At 44.5% G+C, this 20,995-nt stretch overlaps 1 protein-coding gene across 5 annotated transcripts in view; it reads left to right on the top strand.

Annotated features, from left to right (window-relative positions):
- The window catches only part of ADGRF5 (adhesion G protein-coupled receptor F5), a 114,747-nt gene that overhangs the window by 66,533 nt on the left and 27,219 nt on the right, over window positions 1-20,995 (top strand). For all 5 annotated transcript variants that reach the window (XM_019480135.2, XM_014601630.3, XM_014601631.3 and 2 more), the window contains 8 exons: window positions 2,473-2,602; window positions 9,140-9,206; window positions 9,715-9,879; window positions 13,202-13,329; window positions 14,387-14,445; window positions 15,814-15,962; window positions 17,013-17,216; window positions 19,407-19,619. In XM_019480135.2, coding sequence (XP_019335680.1) covers window positions 2,498-2,602; window positions 9,140-9,206; window positions 9,715-9,879; window positions 13,202-13,329; window positions 14,387-14,445; window positions 15,814-15,962; window positions 17,013-17,216; window positions 19,407-19,619 — 1,090 coding nt within the window. In that variant the 5' untranslated portion in view covers window positions 2,473-2,497. The remainder of the gene's footprint in view (window positions 1-2,472; window positions 2,603-9,139; window positions 9,207-9,714; window positions 9,880-13,201; window positions 13,330-14,386; window positions 14,446-15,813; window positions 15,963-17,012; window positions 17,217-19,406; window positions 19,620-20,995) is intronic.

Here is a 20,995-nt window from a genome sequence, read left to right as displayed (position 1 = left end):
GTGCCTGGTGTGCTGTGAAGAGCACAATTTTAAGGAAGGCTTGGAGAAAACTGGACAGCGGTGAGGTTTGCAGAGGGATCTTCTGATGAAGAATAATTTGCAGGTTTCAATGTGAGACATAAAAAGAATCATTAAAAGAGATTCTTGATGTCCTTCAAAACGCTGACCCCACTAACCCACTCACTAAACTCAAAAATACTGAACTTGAAGGGTGGGTGAACAATGATCAAGATCTTGATGTTGCACAAACCTTTACTGATGCTGAAATTATAGAAAAGGTTGTACATCCTGACAGATCTACTGCACCTGAAGAAGACTCACAAGAAGAAGACCGCAGTGAAGAAACTAAAGTGGCTTGGGCTACTGCTGCACAATCTCTGGAAACATTCTTGAAATGTGCTGAGCCAGCAGTCTTTTTCTTCTGCTCAGGAAGTGATGCGACTTCATGTTGTGCACAAGATTTTCCTGGAAAAAAGGCAACTGATTTGCAGGCAGGCAGACAGCCACAGCTCGCTTCAAAGAGCTTCTCCAGCTTGTGTCAAAGATCAAATATTGCGCTCCGAAGCAGAGCCACGTTCTGAGGCTACCTCTGATCCCAACGTGCCTTCAGAAGCAGCTGAGGGGCAGTAATAGGACAGTATACTATTTACTTTATTATTCCTTATAGCATAGTTTAAATATTTAAAGTTAAAATATTAACAGTTGTCAGAGCACAGTTAAAATGTTATATTAAAAGTTAATGTTATATTAGACGTTATTATATCACAGTTAAAATGAAGGCTTAGTTTCTTTCTTGAAAAAAACCTCTCGGACAACTGGCATATTTGATTAACTGGCACCCCCCCATTCCCCGTGGATGCTGGTTAACAGAGCTTTTACTGTAGTTATATATATGTGTGTGTGTGTGTGTGTATAAATATATATATATAGTTATAGATATATATACAGCGTCCCACATAAGCATTTCTTCTCACACCTTAAAATGCATTTAAAGTCCGCACCCCCATTACAATAGTTGCACCCATCTGCCGTCCTTTCTCTAACACGGTCTCTTAGTTCTCACCCCGATGTTGGGGTTTACATTCTCGGCTTATTCACTGTCCTTGTTGCTGTCACTGTTGCTTCTGCTGCTGCTGACACTGCTGCTGTCATCATCGCTGTCTCGAGGTCCGCTTATATCGCTGTCGTCGTCGTTATCCCTGGCCACTCTCCCTCTCAGAGCACCTTTGAACAGTCTTTGCCAAGTGTCTCTTTGGCAGGTAGAATTGGCTGCATCTTCTCCATCCTCTCCCACCAATTTCCAGTAGTAGGACTGGAGTTCACTCAGAGCTGGGTGCAGGATGGCTACTTGATCTTCCCTGGACTACACACCTTGCTGGCAGTTTTGTCTTGCTTTTTATACTGTTTTAATTGTATGGCTTCAAAGCATTTCTTCTTGATAGTTTTGTTAATCAAAGTCCAAACAAAGCAGGCAAGGACAAAATTAACATATTACAATTGTGTCCTGTTGTTTGGGTGCTTGGTTTGCTTTTGCAAGTTTTTGATCAGTTTGGAATCAAATGGGATTAATTGAATGAGGTACCTTTAGGGAGTTAATCCCAGAAATGGAGATAGTGGAGATCAGAGGCCATTGGATACAACAGGTGCGAGTTTCAGGAGAGTACACTGGTTTGGCATAATAAGCATTTAAACAGTTGTAAAACTTTAGATAGATATTGGATGTTTGCTTTTGGAAGTATGCCTTAATCAAAGCAGGAATGTCATAAACCGGATATATTTACAGTCATGTTTTCAATGCACTTTGGCTTCTCCTCTCTTACAGGCTTTGCTTTGGAGTGAATATTTTAGTTCTTTTGTTTCCTTTAGGGACACATAACTCAATTGAAATGTACATGTAATTTGTAGTTTTCTCTATAGGTCATGTGGTTTTCTAGCTTGCTCTCTGAGTCTTGTTATACACATGTAATGAGTGTGTCAGCTATCTGCCAATACTTTTAACTATCACTTTTATTTTTTAGGCTCAGGTGTGGTAGAAGGTTGAGGACTGTTATCATGACTGTTATCATCTTGTGGCACATGGGTCTGGTATTGGGTACTGCAAGCTCCACTTTCTCTATGCCTAATGGGCTGCAACCATTAGCGGAGTTTGATTTTCTTTGTGGCGGACTTGTCACCACAACCCAATCTTGCCCCAGCCACTGTCCTGCATTTTTTTTTACAAGAGGCAAACATTTGTTATTTTGATCTGGTATTTCATGTCCAAGCTTTTACAGTCATTGTGTTCAAATTCCATGTCATGGAAGAAAACAAAAAATAGTCCCCCTTATTTTTTCTCTGTGGTCTGTCTTTCACCAAATAGTGGAATGGCCATAGTTCAATCCAAAGTGTTACTTTTCAGTAGAGTTCATTGATGTTTTTCACCTATATAATCAAGAGAAAAGGTTCTAACCTGTTGCTGTCTTTTCCTTCTAGGCCCTTCAACAAACCATTAAGCAAGATGCCATCCCTCGGCACTTTAGCCTTCTGCTTCCAATTTCTAATGGTTGCTGCATCTTCCCAACCTTCACTTGATCTGATCCTTGACTCAGCTGTCCATGCCTCAGTGAGTAGCCTTTCCCCATCTGTTGGTTTTTGGTTTGCTGTAATACCTTGCTTCTGCACAGCACTTCCCAAGTGGGTATACCGACCTCAGAGGAGACCAGTATCATGATTAAGAGTCTACTCAATTCATGATTCCACGGAAACCATGAAATCCAGGATTGTCCACAAAATCAACTTGAAAAAAATTTAATAAAAATAAAGGCCTTTGACACTGTCTCTCACCCCATTCTCATTAAAAAATTAGGCAACTGTGGCATCGATGCCTACACAGTCAGATGGGTTGCAAATTGGCTGGAGGGCCACACCCAGAGAGTGGTGGTGGATGGGTCATTTTTGACCTGGAGGGATGTGGGCAGTGGGGTCCCCCAGGGCTTGGTCCTCGGCCCCACACTGTTCAACATCTTCATCAGCGACTTGGACGGGGGAGTGAAAAGCACCTTGTTCAAATTCACAGATGACGCTAAGATGTGGGGAGAAGTGGGCATGGTGGAGGAGAGGGATAGGCTGCAACTACATCTAGACAGGTTACAGAGGTGGGAGGATGAGAACAGGATGGGTTTCAACACTGACAAGTGCAAGGTGCTGTACCTGGGGAGGAAGAGCCAGCAGCACACGTACAGGCTGGGGAACTCCCTTCTCATCAGTGCAGAGGGAGAAAAGGATCTTGGAGTCATTATTGATTCCCAGATGAACATGGGCCACCAATGTGAGGACGTGGTCAGGAAGGCTAACCACACCTTGTCATGCATCCATCGATGCATCACAAGCTGGTCCAAGGAGGTGATCCTCCTCCTCTATGCGACACTGGTCAGGCTGCAGTTGGAGTACTGTATCCAGTTCTGGGCCCTGCACTTCAGGAGGGATGTGGACAACATGGAGAGGGTCTAGAGGAGGGCCACTCACATGAACAGGGGGCAGCAGGGCAGGCCCTATGAGGAGAGGCTATGGGACCTGAACCTGTTCAGCCTCCACAAGAGAAGGCTGAGAGGGGATCTGGTGGCCGTCTACAAACTGGCCAAGGAAGACCAGCAGGCAATGGGACAGTCCCTGTTCCCCCGGGCACTAGCGGGAGTAATGAGAAATAATGGCCATACGTTGTCTGAGAGTAGGTTCAGGCTAGACATCAGGAGGAGCTACTTCACAGTCAGGGCAGCTAGGATCTGAAAGCAACTTCCAAGGGCAGTGATGCTCGCTCCTATCCTGGGGGTCTTCAAAAGGAGGTTGCTAATCACCTAGCCAGGGTCGTTTGACCCCAGCGCTCTTTCCTGACATGGCAGGGGGTTGGACTTGATGATCTGCTCACGTCCCTTCTGACCCTACTGACTATGAAACTAAAATGCTGGCTCCCCAGTTGGACCCAGCAGTCCTCACTGCTGCTGCAGCCCAGCCACTGGGGGGGAGTTAGGTGCCAGCTGGCAGGGTGGCAGGAAGGGCAACAGACAAGATGGTGGCAGTCCCTCGTGCCTCCTTCCCTAGTGGGGCCTCTCCACCAATCAGCACTGAGGGGCGGAGCTTCTGGAACACACCCAGGAAATATCTGTGGAATTTGCTATTTATTCCACAGTCAAGCTGTGAAAATTGTTCAGTTACTCCACGATTTAAGTAGACCCTTATTCCTGGTTCCCATTTCATGCGAGGGGGAAACTGAAGACACATTTACTTTACTTGCATACCATGTCAGGGACCACCAGAGTGAACCATGCTGCAGCTGCTTTATGCCTGCCACCTCTACAAAGTGTAGGGCTTGGCATATGCCAATACACTCTCTTGAGAAAGAGGCATCTAAGAAGGTCTTGTTGGCAGGTATCAGCACCACATTAAGATGGCTACATTACTTTTGTTGTGGGAGTGAATGCATGCAGAACAGGGCCAGTATGCATCATCCAGGTGCTCTTTGGCATGGTACCTACACAGCAAAGCCCTGGACTGAGGTATTTGATGTCTTCCCCAAACAACAAGTGTATGCAAAAGTCTGTCACCGTCAGTCTATGACTATATGGTTTACTTTAACTTGCATGATCATAGACTGGGAGTGACATGCACAAATGTTTGCTGGTACTGGGAGCCATCCAAGGAACCTGGTATAAATAACTCAGGGTGGTGAGGAGGGGCAGGCAGGATCATAGGGGCTAGAGAGTCTGGGGGTGGGTTGGTGGGTCTGAGGGGGAGGGGGTTGACAGGATTGGGAGGGATGGTGGTTTCAGGGGGGTTGGTGGGTCCATGGGAGGGGTTGTCTGTCTGGGGATGGGAGAGTCCGGTGGTTAAAAAAGCCCAGTCAGGGGCATAGGAAGAGCACAACCCCAGGGTTGGGGTGAGTGGTTGGGTTTTCCCGACCCTGGGGCGACACTCCAAAGATGAGCAGATGTTCACTGGATGTGGTTAAACTGTTCCCCATCTAAGTTAATTCACCTACTCAGGTGAACTTAGATTGGGGCTGCCATTTTTGGCCCAATTTGAATGCCCCAAATGTCTGTATAGATGGGAATTTAGATTGACTTAACCCTAGTTAGGTCAATCTAAATGTAACATCTGCATGTACCCAGTGAGAAAACTAAGAATAGAGCAGCCTTTCTTTTGAGTCTCTCTTCCACGTCATATCCATTGGGCTGAATCGGAACAACTTAAGAGACTGTTGCACCACAGTAGGCCTTTACAATGTTAAGATATAGACAGAGGAATAAAATACTTTAGAGGCTGCAGGAATAACCTACTGCAGTCAGCAATATAGCCCTAATTCAATTCATTCAGTGGAAACGAAGCTATTCTTTGTTTTAACTGGCTTCTCACCAGGTTAGACTCTAGGAGGTTTAACATACTTGAGCTTAATTCCTTGTTCTATGTACTAAGGCTGGGTAGCAGCTATATGGATACTCTTGTAGACTTTGTCCTGCTCCTTGTGTCTTGGAAGCAGTGCCCAGGGAACATTAATACAAAACTCCCAGTCCCATGCACATACTTTTTTGTCCTGCGGTGCACTGGAGATCTGTCACTTCTGCATGCTAGCTGGTGCGAACTACGCTACACCGCATGCAGTTGTATAAGCGGTGAAATGTGTGTCAGTATGCAGAAAATGACAGCGGTACGCTTTCGAACTAAAGCGCCTTCAATGCACCTTCTACCTGTAATCTCTGCCGACCGCCAACCAGGGAGCAGAGGAGAGAGGCCAGCTCAGCTGTGAAGCAAGAGCCCTACCCAGCCCAGAGAGCATGCCAGGATGCTGGCATTTAGTTTAAACCAGGAAGGGGTCTGGGACAGACATTGCATAAACTGGTTTGACCCAAATCAGTTAAGTCTTATACTACATTCAACCAGGTTTATCTCAAACCAGTTTCAGCCATCTTCAAACCAGTTTATGTGCACTGAACATCTGTTTTGTTACAGGTCTAAACCAGTTTCTGATCACTTAAACTGGTTTATGTGTAATGTCTGTCCCTAGCCCTAGGGTAAAATATGACAGTTATTGATGCAATAGATCAGAAGAGGAACTGAAGGCTACTTCACCTGCCTGAAACTAGGGGGATGGAAGTGGTTTTAGGTCGGTCAGTATCTTGTAACCGTTGTAGATAAATTTAGCCAGACAAAAGGCAAGTATCATTTTTGAAGGGAAAAAAATATCCCTTGTGAATTGTGATATTCAGGGACCAGCTCTAATCACACTCAGATGGTTCCATGATTTAAAGAAGTGTCTTAAGAGCTGCCAAGTTATTCAGCACCTCTGTAAATAAATGTCTTAGCTAGTTTCAACAAACTGGCAGCACCATGAGTTTCCTGTCTCTACTTGTTTTTAGCCCTTCTTGCTAACAATGATGACAGTGTATTTTGGGGCAGAGTGTAAAAACACGTTTTGCATGTGCTGGCCTGCACTCTGGGTGAACTTGGTTGTGCTGTCTCTTCTGCCACTGCTGCCCTGGTTAACGCAGGCCAGGACAGCCGGTGAAATAGGTGGCTGATCTGCTGCCTGACCTGAAGGCGAAAGATTGCAAGTAACTGGGGTGGTCCTTTACAGGAGGGGAAAACCCCTGATAAAATCCTGCAGTAGGGCTCTAGGAGTGGGTGGACCTGACATTGAGATTTTAAACAAGCCAAATATCTGTTTATCTCCTCAACCCTGTGCTCTTTCCCAATCCCATCCTATCTGGGCTGACTTCTCTATTTCAGTCTGGGGCTTCCAAGAGCCCAAGCTCCCCCTTTCTGCATCCATATCCTTGGCAGGAGTCATATGGAGCAGGGCACTCACCAGCAGCATCATCCCACTACTGCTACATCTTCCCCTCTCTGCTGTGAAAAGACTCTGTCATGCCCCAGCATTGATGCAGAAGGGGGTTGTAGTGGCAGGAAATTTGGTCTAGCGGTTAGTGCCTGAGCTAGGGGCAACCATAAATTCATAAGGTCAAAAGGGACCTCAAGGCTCGTCTAGGCCAATTGTCTATGGAGATGCAGGATCCCTATTCTTATGCTCACCTCTCTGCTCTGCCATAAACTTCCTGTGAACCTTGTGTTTGGCACAACTGAGCTCCTCAAAACACCCATTCAGCTGGTGCTCAGGTTTCCACTGGTGAGCATATGCCAAGCTACTTACGCTTTGACGCACCCAAGTTGCTGCGTGACCTACCTAAAGACCAAGCCCTGGCAGGAATCTCAGCCAAGAGGTTCCTCCACCTACCTGGGTGGTGGGCCCCAGCCTGGTGAGCTCTCACTGAACCTAACCCCCAACACAAGACAACTAGCAGTGGACCTATATGAGGAAGAGCCATTCTCTCCTCACATACTCAATAGCCTAACAACTAAAGCACTCATCTGGGGGCAGAAGAGCCATCTTTGAACCTCTGTTCTGCCTGATTTTTAGCAAGCAGTGGGAGGCAGGTCTTGCATCTTGCAGCAAGGTGCTCTAATGAACAGGTTCTTGGGAATCCTGGCGTGAGTCTCTTAATCTCTTCTGAAGCTGCCTACCTTGTAAAATCAATTACAGTAAAATTCATAGATTCATAGATGTTAGGGTCGGAAGGGACCTCAATAGATCATCGAGTCTGACCCCCTGCATAAGCAGGAAAGAGTGCTGGGTCTAGATGACCCCAGCCAGATGCAAATCCAACCTCCTCTTGAAGACCCCCAGGGTAGGGGAGAGCACCATCTCCCTTGGGAGCCTGTTCCAGACCTTGGCCACTCGAACTGTGAAGAAGTTCTTCCTAATGTCCAATCTAAATCTGCTTGTGGCCATTATTTCTTAAAACCCCCGGGGGCGCCTTGGTGAATAAATTGGTGAATAAATCCTCACCAATTCCCTTCTGTGCCCCCGTGATGAACTTATAGGCAGCCACAAGGTCGCCTCTCAACCTTCTCTTGCGGAGGCTGAAAAGGTCCAGTTTCTCTAGTCTCTCCTCGCAGGGCTTGGTCTGCAGGCCCTTGACCATACGAGTTTCCCTTCTCTGGACCCTCTCCAGGTTATCCGCATCCTGGTTAACCTTTCACCCTGCTGCGCCTTAACACACACAGTGTCACCCATGTCACGAGTTTTGCTTGTCTGCAGCTTGGGGTGCAGTTTCCCCCAAACCCCTGCACTTATCTCCTTGAAGCTTGGCAGGCTTCATGGCCTTAGCAGGGGCCACCACCCCTGCAGTTTTCAGCCCACTGTGCCTTAACACACACAGGGTCATCTATGTCACGAGTTTTGCCTGTCAGCAGCTTGAGGTGCAGTTACCCCCAAAACCCTGCACCGATCTTCTTGAAACTTGGCAGACTTTGTAGCCTCACCAGGAGCCACCACCCCTGCAGTTTTGACCCCCCTGTGTTGTAACACATAGACGTGACATGAGTTCTGCTTTCAAGAATTTGGGGTGCAGTTCCCCCCAAACCCCTGCACCTATCACCTTGAAACTTGGCAAGCTTTTTGTCATCACCAGGGGTCATTATCTCTTCAGTTTTTACCTCCATGTGTTGTAACACAGATGTGACACAAGTTTTGCTTTCAAGAATTTGGGGTGCAGTTTCCCCCGAACCCCTGCACCAATCTTCTTTAAACCTGGCATACTTTATGCTCTCAGTGGAGGCTACCACCCTGGTAAATCTCATCCAAAGATGACAAAAACCAACAAAGTTATAAATATTTCATTGATTCCCGTTATACCCTATGGCCGGATCTCTCAAGCGGCTCCGAAGCTTTTCCGAACCGCTTCAGAAAGCCTAACAAAGCCAGCGCTTCAACCCAGATGTGCTGCTTTGGACACTGAAGTGTCTGAAGCTTCTCCAGATCTGAAGCACAGTCGGAAGCCTTGCACAGCCCTACTTAGCATTATGTCACTGCCTGTGTTCCTATGTGAAAAGATGAGAAGATAATTTCTTCACTGTTCAAATTGGCTTCGTGCCATTGACTTCCTGGCTTATGTAAAATGAGGTTATGACCTTCTATATTAGAGAACTGTATACAAGGGAATAACTGAGTGGAACAACCACTGGTGTTTATCCCATTGTTTCCTTTACTGGGTGTGTTATGCCAATGAAACAACTGGTGATGGCTCTAACTACCCTTTTCTTCTTTCAGTTGACCAGCGAAAATGGAATTGAAGAGGACGACTTTCAAACCATGCTGCAGAGGCAGAAGCGGGAGGGTGTGTATCACTGACCTGAAGAGCCAGTGGCTCCTTGTGGGTGACAGAAGAGCAGCTTTCTCAGGGCTTCATTTCTCAATAGTGTGGACTGCAGTGATCAAGCATGGAGGGAGCCCTTAGCAGTTCTGGGTTATGGATAATCATTTGTGACACACAACTCATGTGTTTCTTTGTGTCAAAGGGGACTTTCAGTCTACCCCCTTCACTTTGACTGATTTCAAGCCATATAAGTCATTTTTCTGTTGCTTTCCATCCTTTGTGCCTGAGGTCCAAAGAGCAGACCAGGCCCTTGGTCAGCTGAGTAGGCAGAGAGAGCACTCCCATGCAGATACATGAACCATTTGCTGAAAAAAGGGGCTTGCTTGACAGTCATTTGCCCAGGCAAAACCTTTCATTAAGCTATCATTACTGTTAAACAGCTATGAACAATAGAGAAATCAGGCTGCAAGTCTGTTATTATAATCCACTTTAACACGTGGCATTTCAATTTCATCATATTTCTTTCCAGCATTTCCAATTCGCTATTCCCATTCGGCATACATTGTCAATATTGGATTAAGTTTTACAAGTCCACTGGTACCAAGCCAAGATTATTTCAAGAACCTTAGTCTGCCAATCTTAATAAACACCTCGGATTCGATGATAACCATTTCAAACATCAATGTTACAACAGGTGCGTATCTTGAGATCTGTATGTCTTGTGGATTACAGGGGTTTGTCCATGATTTGATTGCCTTTGCATTTTCATGTAGACATCGGTATGAGCAGAGCTGCCTGTTCAGAGAAATGAGCAGATGACAGCATGTTCTGTCCTCTGCCTTCCACATCGCTGCTCTTCACAAAACACTGCCGCTGGCAGTGTGCTGAACGGCGCTGTGTTTCTGCAGAAGGGGCAGATCAGAAAAACCCCATGCTAAAGCATCTTGTGTTTTTATGAACAAACAGTCTGATTAACATTTCAGGAAGCTGCAGCTCTGATTATCAAAGTGTTTGCTTCCCACAAACTCACAGTTGGAATGTAAATCACTGAAAGAGGCTTTGTTTTAACCTTAGCAAGAACAACCATTTTTCAAGCTAATTTTTTTTCCTGATGGAAATCCTTAAGGCAATATTAAAGGACAACGCTCTGTAAAGGCTTTGTTCCCTGTTGTTGTTATGCAAAATTAGAGCCACAGAATATGTTGAATAATTAAAATATTTGATAATATCTAAGCAGGCAAAGTATTTATAATAGTACAGGGACTGGAATTTGTTTTCTTCTTTCTTATCTCATGTCCAAGAGGAGTGGAAGGAAGTGCATTCTTGCACAAAATACCAGCACACAATGTGTCTGCTGGTTTCCAAAGTATTTCTGAGCTATATCTAATTTACTAAAACCATTTGGGCCGTATGCTCTGTTGTCACTTGCATAGTTTCATAGTAGCTAGGGTCAGGAGGGACCTGAACAGATCATCTAGCCTGACCCCTGCCACAGGCAGGAATGAATGCTGGGTTCACAAGACCCCAGAGAGGTGATCATCCAACCTCCTCTTGAATTTGCCCAAGGTAGGGGCAAGGACCACTTCCCCTTGAGAACTGTCACTTTGAGAGTTAACTTCAAATTAGCAGCCAGTGGTATGAAGGATGCGTAACTTCATGCCTATTGAAATCATGTTACATTTTAAAGTTTAAGAGAGAGAGATGTGCTATAATTTTAATGGTTGGTTTCTTATTAACCAGCATTGCTAGACAAAAACCCTAGAGACCAGATTCTGTTCCATCTATTAAGCACTTAAGTGTGATCTTATTCTACCCTCAAGTTCCTAAAAAGTGCCACTTTTGTAGCACATCATCTCAGCTTTAAGACTAAGTCATAAAAAAGCAGTGAGCAGGACCCATCTCCCTTTGGGGTTAGCTGTTTTTCAGGAACTCACAATTAGACACCAAATATAGAATATGATCCAGCTCTATGTGTCATAAAAAACCAGTGTTACCAGCTTTTAGATCCAGTGGTTAATAGCTGACCTTAAATTTATTCTGGAGATTTGATCTATGATAAAAGACAACAGACCTAGAAGTTGGCACTGGTGAAATTTTCAGTCTGTGCTATATATTTAAATAAATGTAATACAGTAAATCAGACTGATCCTTAAACAAGTGTGACATGCCTTTTTAGTTTGCCATTTGTAATCAATAATACAAGCCATCATATAGGCATTCACATACCTTCTGCACTGCTTAAACATTTTGAAAATAGTCTAGCTGGGTAAATATCCCTAAGGGAATTGTGACATGCAAAATTTAACCTCTAACTCACCACTATCATAGGTTTTCTGTTTGACACTAGTGTGCATTTCCATGGGGAAAATGACCTGCTGTTTTTGTGAAGAGGGGTATGAACGGCCAGGTGCAGCATACAGTGCCAATGCAACCTGTCCCTCTACCACCCTAGCGCCAGAGCAGACCTGTGGCCATATTATACAATTGCCTTTTCAAGGACCTTATTGTCAGCCACGGCCTGGAAGTAAGAAGGATGTACGGTTGTCTTGATCATCTAACAGTATGAAACCTGATTAGGGGAGAGATAGGATGTTACTATATATCAGTGCTGACCAAAATGTGGCGCATGGATCAAACATGAGACATGGAGCTACACTACAGGATGTGTTGTGACTCATATTTTCAATTGTAAATCCCATCTTGCTGAATACACGTCCCAGTATATAATGCTACATTCTGAGACAAGTGGCTTCAACTGGATCATGATCCAGTATTGCTCTCTTTCATGATTATAATCATGAGTCTTGAGATGTTTGGTGTTCTCTCTGAAGCCCCCCACTCCTGGACTCATGGGATTACATGGGTATCACAGCTTTCATGAATACAAAGTAAGTTTCTGCTCATCAGAACTTCAGAGGAAGACTTGAAAATGTGACCAAATGCTCTAAAAAAACAGAAGATAAGAGGAATTCACTGTTTTTATTGTTTTAAAATTCATAACTTGTCAGCCAAACTCATGATACTGAAACTTTGACGCCTGATTCATGATTTTTTGAAACATTCAGGATTGCAACTGCCAAATCAAATCTTGCCTTCTAGGGCTTGGGGTGACATTCAGTTCCCGTCCTAGTCATCTAAGCACCAGCTTAGGTCTTCTACATGGCTCTACCTTTCCCAACTAAAAGGTCTTGCTCCCCTGCTCAGGGTCAGACTGATCACCGCATTTGAAGCCAGGAAGGAATTGTACCCCATGGTGAGATCAGCTTGGACTGAGAAGGGTTTTGCCATCTTCTATAACGGGGAGTGTGAGCCTCTTCCTTGGATCTCTCCAGTGTATTTTAACAGACCTGCAGTGGCAGGACATCCGCTTGCTTTACCTGTAGCAAGTCATGACATTTTCAGTGTTTGGGGGCATTATGCCTGGTAGCTGTGCATGAAGGTTGTTTGGAATAGGCTAGATGGACACTTGTATATGATGGTCTAGAAAGGAATGATCGATCCTGCCTTGAGCAAGGGGTTGGACTAGCTGATCTTCTGAGATCCTTTCAACTCTACTCTTCTATGACTTGTTGGCGTTTTTGGCCTTTTGATGACAAATTTTGGCCATGAAGATGACAAAATTTGGAAATGTAGATGACCAGGCAAAAATATAATGTTACCTTTCCTGTCTCCACAGTTTTAAAACAAAGGGAGGTGCTGTTTTCTGAAGGATTGCACTCCTTTCTCAGACAGCCCATGATCAGAAAATCCCATAGCATGTTAAGCATCTTGCATTCTCTTGTATCCATTGGTTTGGGTCTTAGCCCAGCAATATGGGCGTGGAAGAGGGTGTCTTTCCGTTATTTCCAACGAACTATGCATTTTGCCCTATTTGTCAAACAACCAAGTCTTGGCAAGCTGAGAGATATGGGCATGAATGGAAAGTGAATGAATTTTGAACACAAAGCTAGGAGATGACTTGACCTTGAAAGAATTTTATTTTGAATATTTCTGTTTTGTTTTTGTGTTTTCTACAGACGCCCCGCCTATGAACAAGTTCATCACAATAAAAATGTCAGTCAAACTCGATATAAATTTTCAAGATGCCCTCAGGAATCCTTCTTCTGATCTCTATATGAAATACAAACATGACTTTGAAAAAGCAGTATGTCTTTGGCTTTTACAATCAATTTAATTTGCAAAACATACTTCTCTTCATTCTATTCATTCAGCAGTTGGTGTCCAGTGAATGGGTTTCTTGCTAAATGAGTAATGGCAGCATTAAAAATATACCCTGGTGATTGGCAGATGCAAAGATTGGTAAAAATTAAATTAAATTAAATTAAATTTAAAAAGCAAGCAAGGACCTATAGCATTGACTGCTAGTAATAGAATTTCTCAACATATCTATTTTTGGAAACTTAGTTGACATTAAAAATACCTGGGTCTTGTATAGTCCTTTTTATCTGCAGATCTAAACGACTTCACCGAGAAGGTAAGTAGTATCCCCATTTTACAGCTGAGGAAACCAAGGCATATGCAGAAGTGTCTTTGCCAAAGTCACCCAGCAGGCCCATAGCAAAATAGGAAACAGAGGCCAGAGGCAGAATCCTGTTTCAGTTAACATACCTAAACAGTGCTTTGCTACATAATTCCTGTTTTTGGCACTTGTACAAAGTTAACAATCCTATTCCACATTCAATGTGGACATATTTGTCTCAGTTCTTTCTATATAAAACAGGCCCGTTAGCAGTTTTCTGTCTCACAGAGATGTTGGAAGACCAAAGACACTAATTCGGTGACCTGTGCAAGTCCCATGATAACCATCTCCCACTCCCATTGTCTATTACCAAATTGCCATTGATTTCCCTGAAGCAGGTACACAGTAAAGTATTCAGGATGCTCCAGCATAAAAGACACTGAAAATGTCAAATTATTCCTGAGGGTTATTTCTTTTATTGGACGAACTGTTTAGTTGGGGCAGAGGTAGACAAGCTTTCAAATGCAAAATAATATGCCCTGATTCTAATCTCCATTAAGATAGTCTAAATCAGGTATAACTGCGTTGAAATCAAAGGAAGTGAGACAGGTACCAACCAAATTATATCAGAGTGAATATTGATTCTTTGACCAAGTGAGTGCTCTGATTAGAAATGAAATATGTTAAGCTCTGTAAAAACATGCAGAGGATTCACACTGCGCACTGTGTTTCTTCTTTCTAGTTTACAAATGCCTATCAACGTTTACCTGGCTTTATATCAGCCACAGTTACAGGCTTCAGGTAAGGAAACTAGGTATTTTTGCAGACAAACAAGAGCCCTTCTGCCTTGGTGTCTGATGAGGTGTTTCGGCTTTGCCTTTGTCTGGGTGTATTATTTGCGTACTTTTCCGAGGAAACACCAAAGCAGGAGTTGCCCAGAACTGGGCGATAGTTTCTGGGGCTGAATGCAATGGTGAGGTCCATGCTGTCTCTGCAGAGGTCTCTGAAGCTCTGGTTTCTGGCAAGCTCCACCTCTCCACCCCCACTGTACCTACACCAACTGCCAGGAAGGAGGAGATGAAGCTGTTCTGCTGATGCTCTCAAGCATGCTGGAGACCGAGACCTTGAGCATGTCAGCAGCGGAGGAAGTATGCCTGGAGAGGGGCTTTGCTACATCTCTTCTGGGTTTAGCATCTGTGGAGCAGGTGGATGCATTGGACTTGAGAGCAGAGCTCCTGAGACCTCTGCAAAGATGCCATAGACACGTCCCAGTAGAAATGCAGACAGATGGGAATCCCCAAAGTTAGCGTGAAAATGGAGCTTGTACACTAGCTTCTGTACTGCTTTGACACTGCAAACAGGACCAAGGCTATTCTTAGGCCTCCTGCTACCTCTAAAGCACAAGTGTATCCCATTCAACAGGAACCAGACTCTATGTGAACTCAAAACCAGCTCATGAGAGGGTCATACAGTCCCATTAGTTGATCTCAGAATCAGGTGGTCAGACAGGACCTGAGAGTCACTGTTGTCACCATCCTCGTCATATGCATGTCCATCCTTCCCTTGGAAACCTCCAATGAAAGAGATTCCCCAGCTTCCCTAGGCAGCTTGTTTGCTCCCAGCTTTGAATATAAGAAATATTGACTAAGAGCGCCTATACACATGCAGTGAGGCTGCTCTGACATGCTATAATTACAGCTTTAGTCGAACAAACTTTGGTTAAAGTGCCCCTGCTGCCATTTTTCAGTACAGGGACACGTGTTAAACTAAAGCTTGAATTAGCTTTAGTTAAAGCTAACTGAACTAGCTTTAGTTAAAGCAGACTTGATTAATTGAGTCTGCTGGAGTGTGGTAATTACCTCGCTCCAGCAAACTCTAGCGTCATGTGTATCAGCATCCCTGTGCTGAAAAATGGCAGCAGGGGTGCTCTAAGTAAAGATAGTTTGATGAGTTTTAGTTAAAGTGTCCCCGACAGCATTTTTCAGCATGGGGACACTGATACACATGATGCTCCAGGCACTTTAATTAGAGCAGCTCTCAGAGCCACTCTAAATTAAAGCACTCCCCCTCCCCACCCAATTCCCAAAGCACATCTATACACTCCCTAAAAGACAAGTATTAGCACTTTTCTAAAACATAACTACTCTTTAAATGTTTGTATCTGTTTAGGCCTGGAAGTGTTTCTGTGGACTATGATGTAAAAACAGCTTCAGCAACATTAGCCCAACTTGAAAATGCCAACAGAGACGTACTGAACTCAGTAAATGCATCATATATGATCAACATTACTTCTTTTGTTGTTTCAGCAGTAATAACTGGTAAGACTTGAGCTGCAGCACTTGTACTATGAATTTGCTTTCAGGTTTAAAAGCAATGTATATACAACTGTCTCTTGCTGTTGAATACATTACACCAGATCTTCCAAAGAGCTCAGCTTTTGTGAAGGGAATGAAATTAAAGACTCAGATAGCCAAGAACATTTACCCCCAGTGTCTCCCAGGACAACAACATTCCTGTAAATTCATCACTAAATCCCAGCACAGTCCCTCCATGGGAGATAAACTGAATATTGTGCAGTTCACGGTAAAGGGTTATCGTGACAGAACCTCATATGCTAATGGCTGAAAACCGAGGCAGCACAGGTCAGATCCCCAGCACTTGTCAGATCTGTAAGACTCTCAAAACACATTTCACTAGAGCTGGGATTTGCAGTGCTATCTCTAACCAACATTGCCAGTCCACTGGTGGAAACCAGTCACTATCATGAGAGGCAGTGTGGTAGAGCAATTGATTGTGACTCAGGAGATTTGGAGTCTTTGCACAGACCTGTCACTGTCCTGGTGGCTCACAGTGGGCAAGTCATTTTAGCAATCAGGGACAGGATGACATTCACTGGCATTATTTTATTCAATGGCTAGGCATTATGCTATTATACATTGTATGATGCCTTGTAGAGGTAAATGCATATCAGTGCTATCGCATTTGGTGATGCTGACCATATATAGTTTGCAAAGCATTTGGGGTTCTTTTGAGACAGGAGGCACTGAGTCAATATGAGTTGAAGTCAGTGCCATAGCAGGAGGGGGTCTAGTGGGGTGACCGCCCTGGGCACTGAAGCGAAGGGGCACCAACAGGCACTGCCTAGCTGGGGTGGGTCAAGGGACAGAGCCACAAGTGACTCATTTGGGGAGGCATGGGGATGGGAGAAGAGTGGCTCACACTTCTGCATGCACTCCCAGGCAAGCATGGGGAATCTGTGCATGGGGCAAGGGTGGGCTGCCGTTGTAGCTTTTGCCCCAAGGGCCATGCTTTGTTGCTACGGCACTGGTTGAAGTAATACCAATACAACAGACTTGTTGCCTTACCAGATCAAACAAACTTCACTGTGTTTCCTGATGACATTTTTGAGGGGGATACAGTCACGATGACATGCCAGACAAACATAACTTCCTGGAACGTAACTTGGGATCATTCTGGACAAGTCATTTCACAAAGCGACCGACATTCAATTCAATCAACAGGAACGTCAATTTCAACTCTGAAAATTACCAACTGTGCACAGAGTGATAGTGGTATGCTTATATGGCTCTTGCTAAATCATATATATGCAATGGGGCTGTAAGTAATTTTATAGAGAAACAAAGATGAATGTGATGATTTGCTGATTGCTTGATCATAGAATCATAGAGAAGTCGGGCTGGAAGGGACCTCCAGAGGTCATCTAGTCCAACCACCTACCTGAGACAGGATCATCTCTATTCAAACCATCCCATAAAACTGTAAACTCTACACAAGACTACTTTCAATCCTGACACAAGATAGACCTAGCATCCTTACCTGCCACAGATAAAGCAGGGAAACCACAGCAGCCAATGTCCTTCTTCTATACAATGTTGTCAGTATATGCTCAAGAGGTCCAGGGTAAAGGGCCATGCTGCCCACATCTGCCCTCCCCCCGCCACAGAGTTTATACCAATCTGACCAGGGAGTAAAATTCCTTCCTGACCCCAGATATGACGATCAGTCTGACCTTGAGTGTAGGGGAAAAACTCTAGCCAGGAACCTCTGGCTTGACTCCTAGCAAGAGAATTGGCATACCCCAGTTGAAGTCCCCAGTCTTAGCTGCAGCCAACACTTAATGACTCCGGAGAGGCTTAAAAACACCCTGACACATGTATCAGAAACGGGGGGCAGTAGAGCCAGATGAGCTTCATCTAAGGGTCCTGAAGGAACTGGCAGAGGAGATCTCGAAGCCCTTGACAATGATCTGCATGAAGTCATGGGAAACAGGCCAGGTCCCAGAGGACTGGAAAAGGGCCTGTGTACTGCTCTTCTTTAAAAAAGGCAAAAAGGAGGACCCCGGGAACTACAGACCAGTTAGCCTCACCTCCGTACCTGTGAAATTATTGGAGCATATGCTAAGGAAAGCCATTTGCAAGCATCTGGAGGAGGAAAGGGTGTTTTGCATTTTGGATAGGGATGCCTCAGGGCAGGATGTTCGACCGGATGATCTCTGTAGGTCCCTTCCAGCCCTTACTTCTCTATGATTTTTTGATTTCATTTATAAAAATGGAAGGAAAATCTACTGTCTCCCAGCACTTATCTCTGCTTTGCTTCAATGAAACAGCTACAGAGTGCCAAGATAACACCTTGGAAGATAGTAGCTTAAGGTTATGTAGTAAATTAATATGTTTGTAACATTTTACGAATAGGTGATATATAAGTGTTTAGTATTAGGGAGGGAAAGCACATGGAGGAACATTAGTCTGGGGGTTAAGACTCTTGAGTTCCAGTCCTGATTTTGACGCTGACCTGCTGTGTGATGGACAAGGCACTCCATCTCACCTGTGAAATCCTGGAGTGATGATACCTCCTTTGCAAATTGCTTTAAGATCTGCAGGTGAACATTTCTGCATAAAAGCTAAGTATTAGAGGGGCTGAACATGATCAGAGCAATAGGCAAGGTTTTCTGCATTTGTATCATATAAACCCAAATCCAAGATGACTTTGAATTTAGGGTAATCCCCCAATAATTAGATTTAAAATAATGGGAAATGTGTAAAAGTGCTATAATTGTCCATGTATAGAATCTAATTATTGGAGGGTCATCTAAAATTCATCTCCCCATCTGCTGCAGCGTGTCAAGCAGCAGCAGGGCAGGGAAGCGGTAAGGGGGAGACAAAGGCAGTGGCGGGGGGGCAGGGAGCAGAGCCTGGGGGAATAGGTAGCAGGGCAGCATCTGCAGTGCCAATCCCAAGCCTGGGCTGGGGCTACAGTTGGAGTTGCAGCAGCCACCTGCCCTCTTCCCTACCCCCAAATTGTGCTCAAATCCAAGATAAGGTACTCCTCCCCCCCCCCCACACTATTTTGAATGGCAGGGTTGGGGGGGAGAACCTCATCTTGGATCTGGGTAAATATGGTGTTTGGCCCTGATTCAGGAGAGAGCTGAGAATGCAAGAGGGCAGAGCAGATGAGGTGCCAGTAATCAAAGCAAGAAATGACAAAGAGCAGGGCAGTGTGATAGGAGGAAACAGGTGGGGCTTAAACAAGCAGTTGAGAACAATCCAGCTGTTGGGGTGGGGTGGAAGGCCAAAAGGAGTCTGGTGTGAGAAAGCAGGAAGAAGGGCAATGAGTATACTTGAAGGGAAGAGGAGGCGAGATGTCCACAGGAGGAGATGGGTCTGGAAAACATGAGTACTACGTGCAGTATTGTTGTTCCCCCCAAAACAATGCTCCAACTGACTAACCAAATGTCCTTACAGGTCCCTATACATGCGTGTTTAAAGACCCTGCTGCACCCTCCGTGTTGTACAAAGCAACCCGCAATTTAACAGTTACTTCAATAAACATTGTATCATCAGATAATATTGATGTTATATGCAAGAGGGTCGATGTCTTGCTCACCTGCTGCACTAACAGAAATTTACAGCCATCTAATGTAAAGTGGTCTATAAGCGGACAAATAAGTATTTCAGGTAAGGACAAAAATACTCTTTTCCATACCAAACCTCCCCTCTGTATTTGCACCTGAAAACATGCAGCTGTTTTGTATGCATACCATAAGTCGAGGAGTGTTGCACAAAACCAGGTTAAACATCCCCTTTTACCTCATCCTTGACATAAACCTGCTTTGGGGATCACACCAAGAGCTGATTGGGACAGCTCTAAATTATGCCAGCTGCAGCTGCCAAAGAGGGTTGGAAGTGGTAAGTGTTCAAATGGATGATATTTGAGGTTGTGTTACTGCAAATGCTTATTTTGGGCCTGAATCTGAAACCCTTCTTTGCTAACTTCCACTCATGCATCCAAGCAGGGTTGGGTCCTTGATCAGTCAAAACATAGTTGGTCAACTGACCAGTCAAATAGTATTAAATAATGATCACATATTCTAAGCATGAATTTATTTGAACAATGTCAAGAGAGACTTTAATCTTCAGTAGGATAGATACTTCAGCTAACTACAAAAAAAAGTTAGTTAATGGCTATCGTGAAACGATGAAATTAAATTCTAATAAATTATGATGAATTAATCAGTGTTAGATAAGTGTAAATGGGAATGATCTTCAAGACTGAACAATTCTTCTTTTCCTCGGCTTTTATCCCCAAACCCCACGGTCAGCCTGAACGCTTACGAAATATATTTGAAAAGAAATGAAACTGAGAGAAAACACAAATAGCAGCTTTTAAAATCACGTTTATAATGCAGCTCTGCTATGTAGGTAGCAGGCCAGTGCTTCAAGCATCTTCCTCTTTGCAGGATGCTTACAGTCAGAGCAGATGGCCAGGAGGGGAAGCTGCTGGTTTTGGGCTATTCCTTCAGCCCAGAGTAGCTCCTGCAGTCCTACCTGGCTTAATGGGGGAAGGGGAAGGAGGGTAGAAGAGCTCAGGTAAGAGGAGTAGGGCAGGAGGTATCTGCTCATGAATGGGGAGAGAGAGAGAGTGAGTGTGTGTGTGTGTGTGTGTGTGTGTCCTGACTCCTGCAGGACTGAGCAGTCAGGAGCCCTTACACCTGCCCTTGCTTACAGTGATGCAATAAAAAGGTAGGCCTGTCCACTGGCATTCTTGACTTCATGGACTATTTGACATTTTTTGACTGCAGTCAAATAATAGGTGGCATAACTAGGACAGGGTGAATGGGGCAGCTGCCCCGGGTGCCAACTTGGACAAGAGAGGGCAGAAAAAAATGGTCGCTATTTGTGCAATTGCGCAGCACATCAGCAATTAAAAAGCCTCCCTTTGCCTGGCAATTATTCTGTGCCCCTCCTCCTTATTACACCGCCACTGTCCAAGTATGCTCTGCTCATCATGAGTAAGGATTGCATAGCTGAGGAGTGAAGAGGTCTAAGGTACT

The sequence above is a fragment of the Alligator mississippiensis genome, chromosome 1, assembly GCF_030867095.1.
Source record: "Alligator mississippiensis isolate rAllMis1 chromosome 1, rAllMis1, whole genome shotgun sequence".
Lineage (NCBI taxonomy): Eukaryota > Metazoa > Chordata > Crocodylia > Alligatoridae > Alligator > Alligator mississippiensis.
This window is presented reverse-complemented; position numbering and strand designations above follow the sequence as displayed.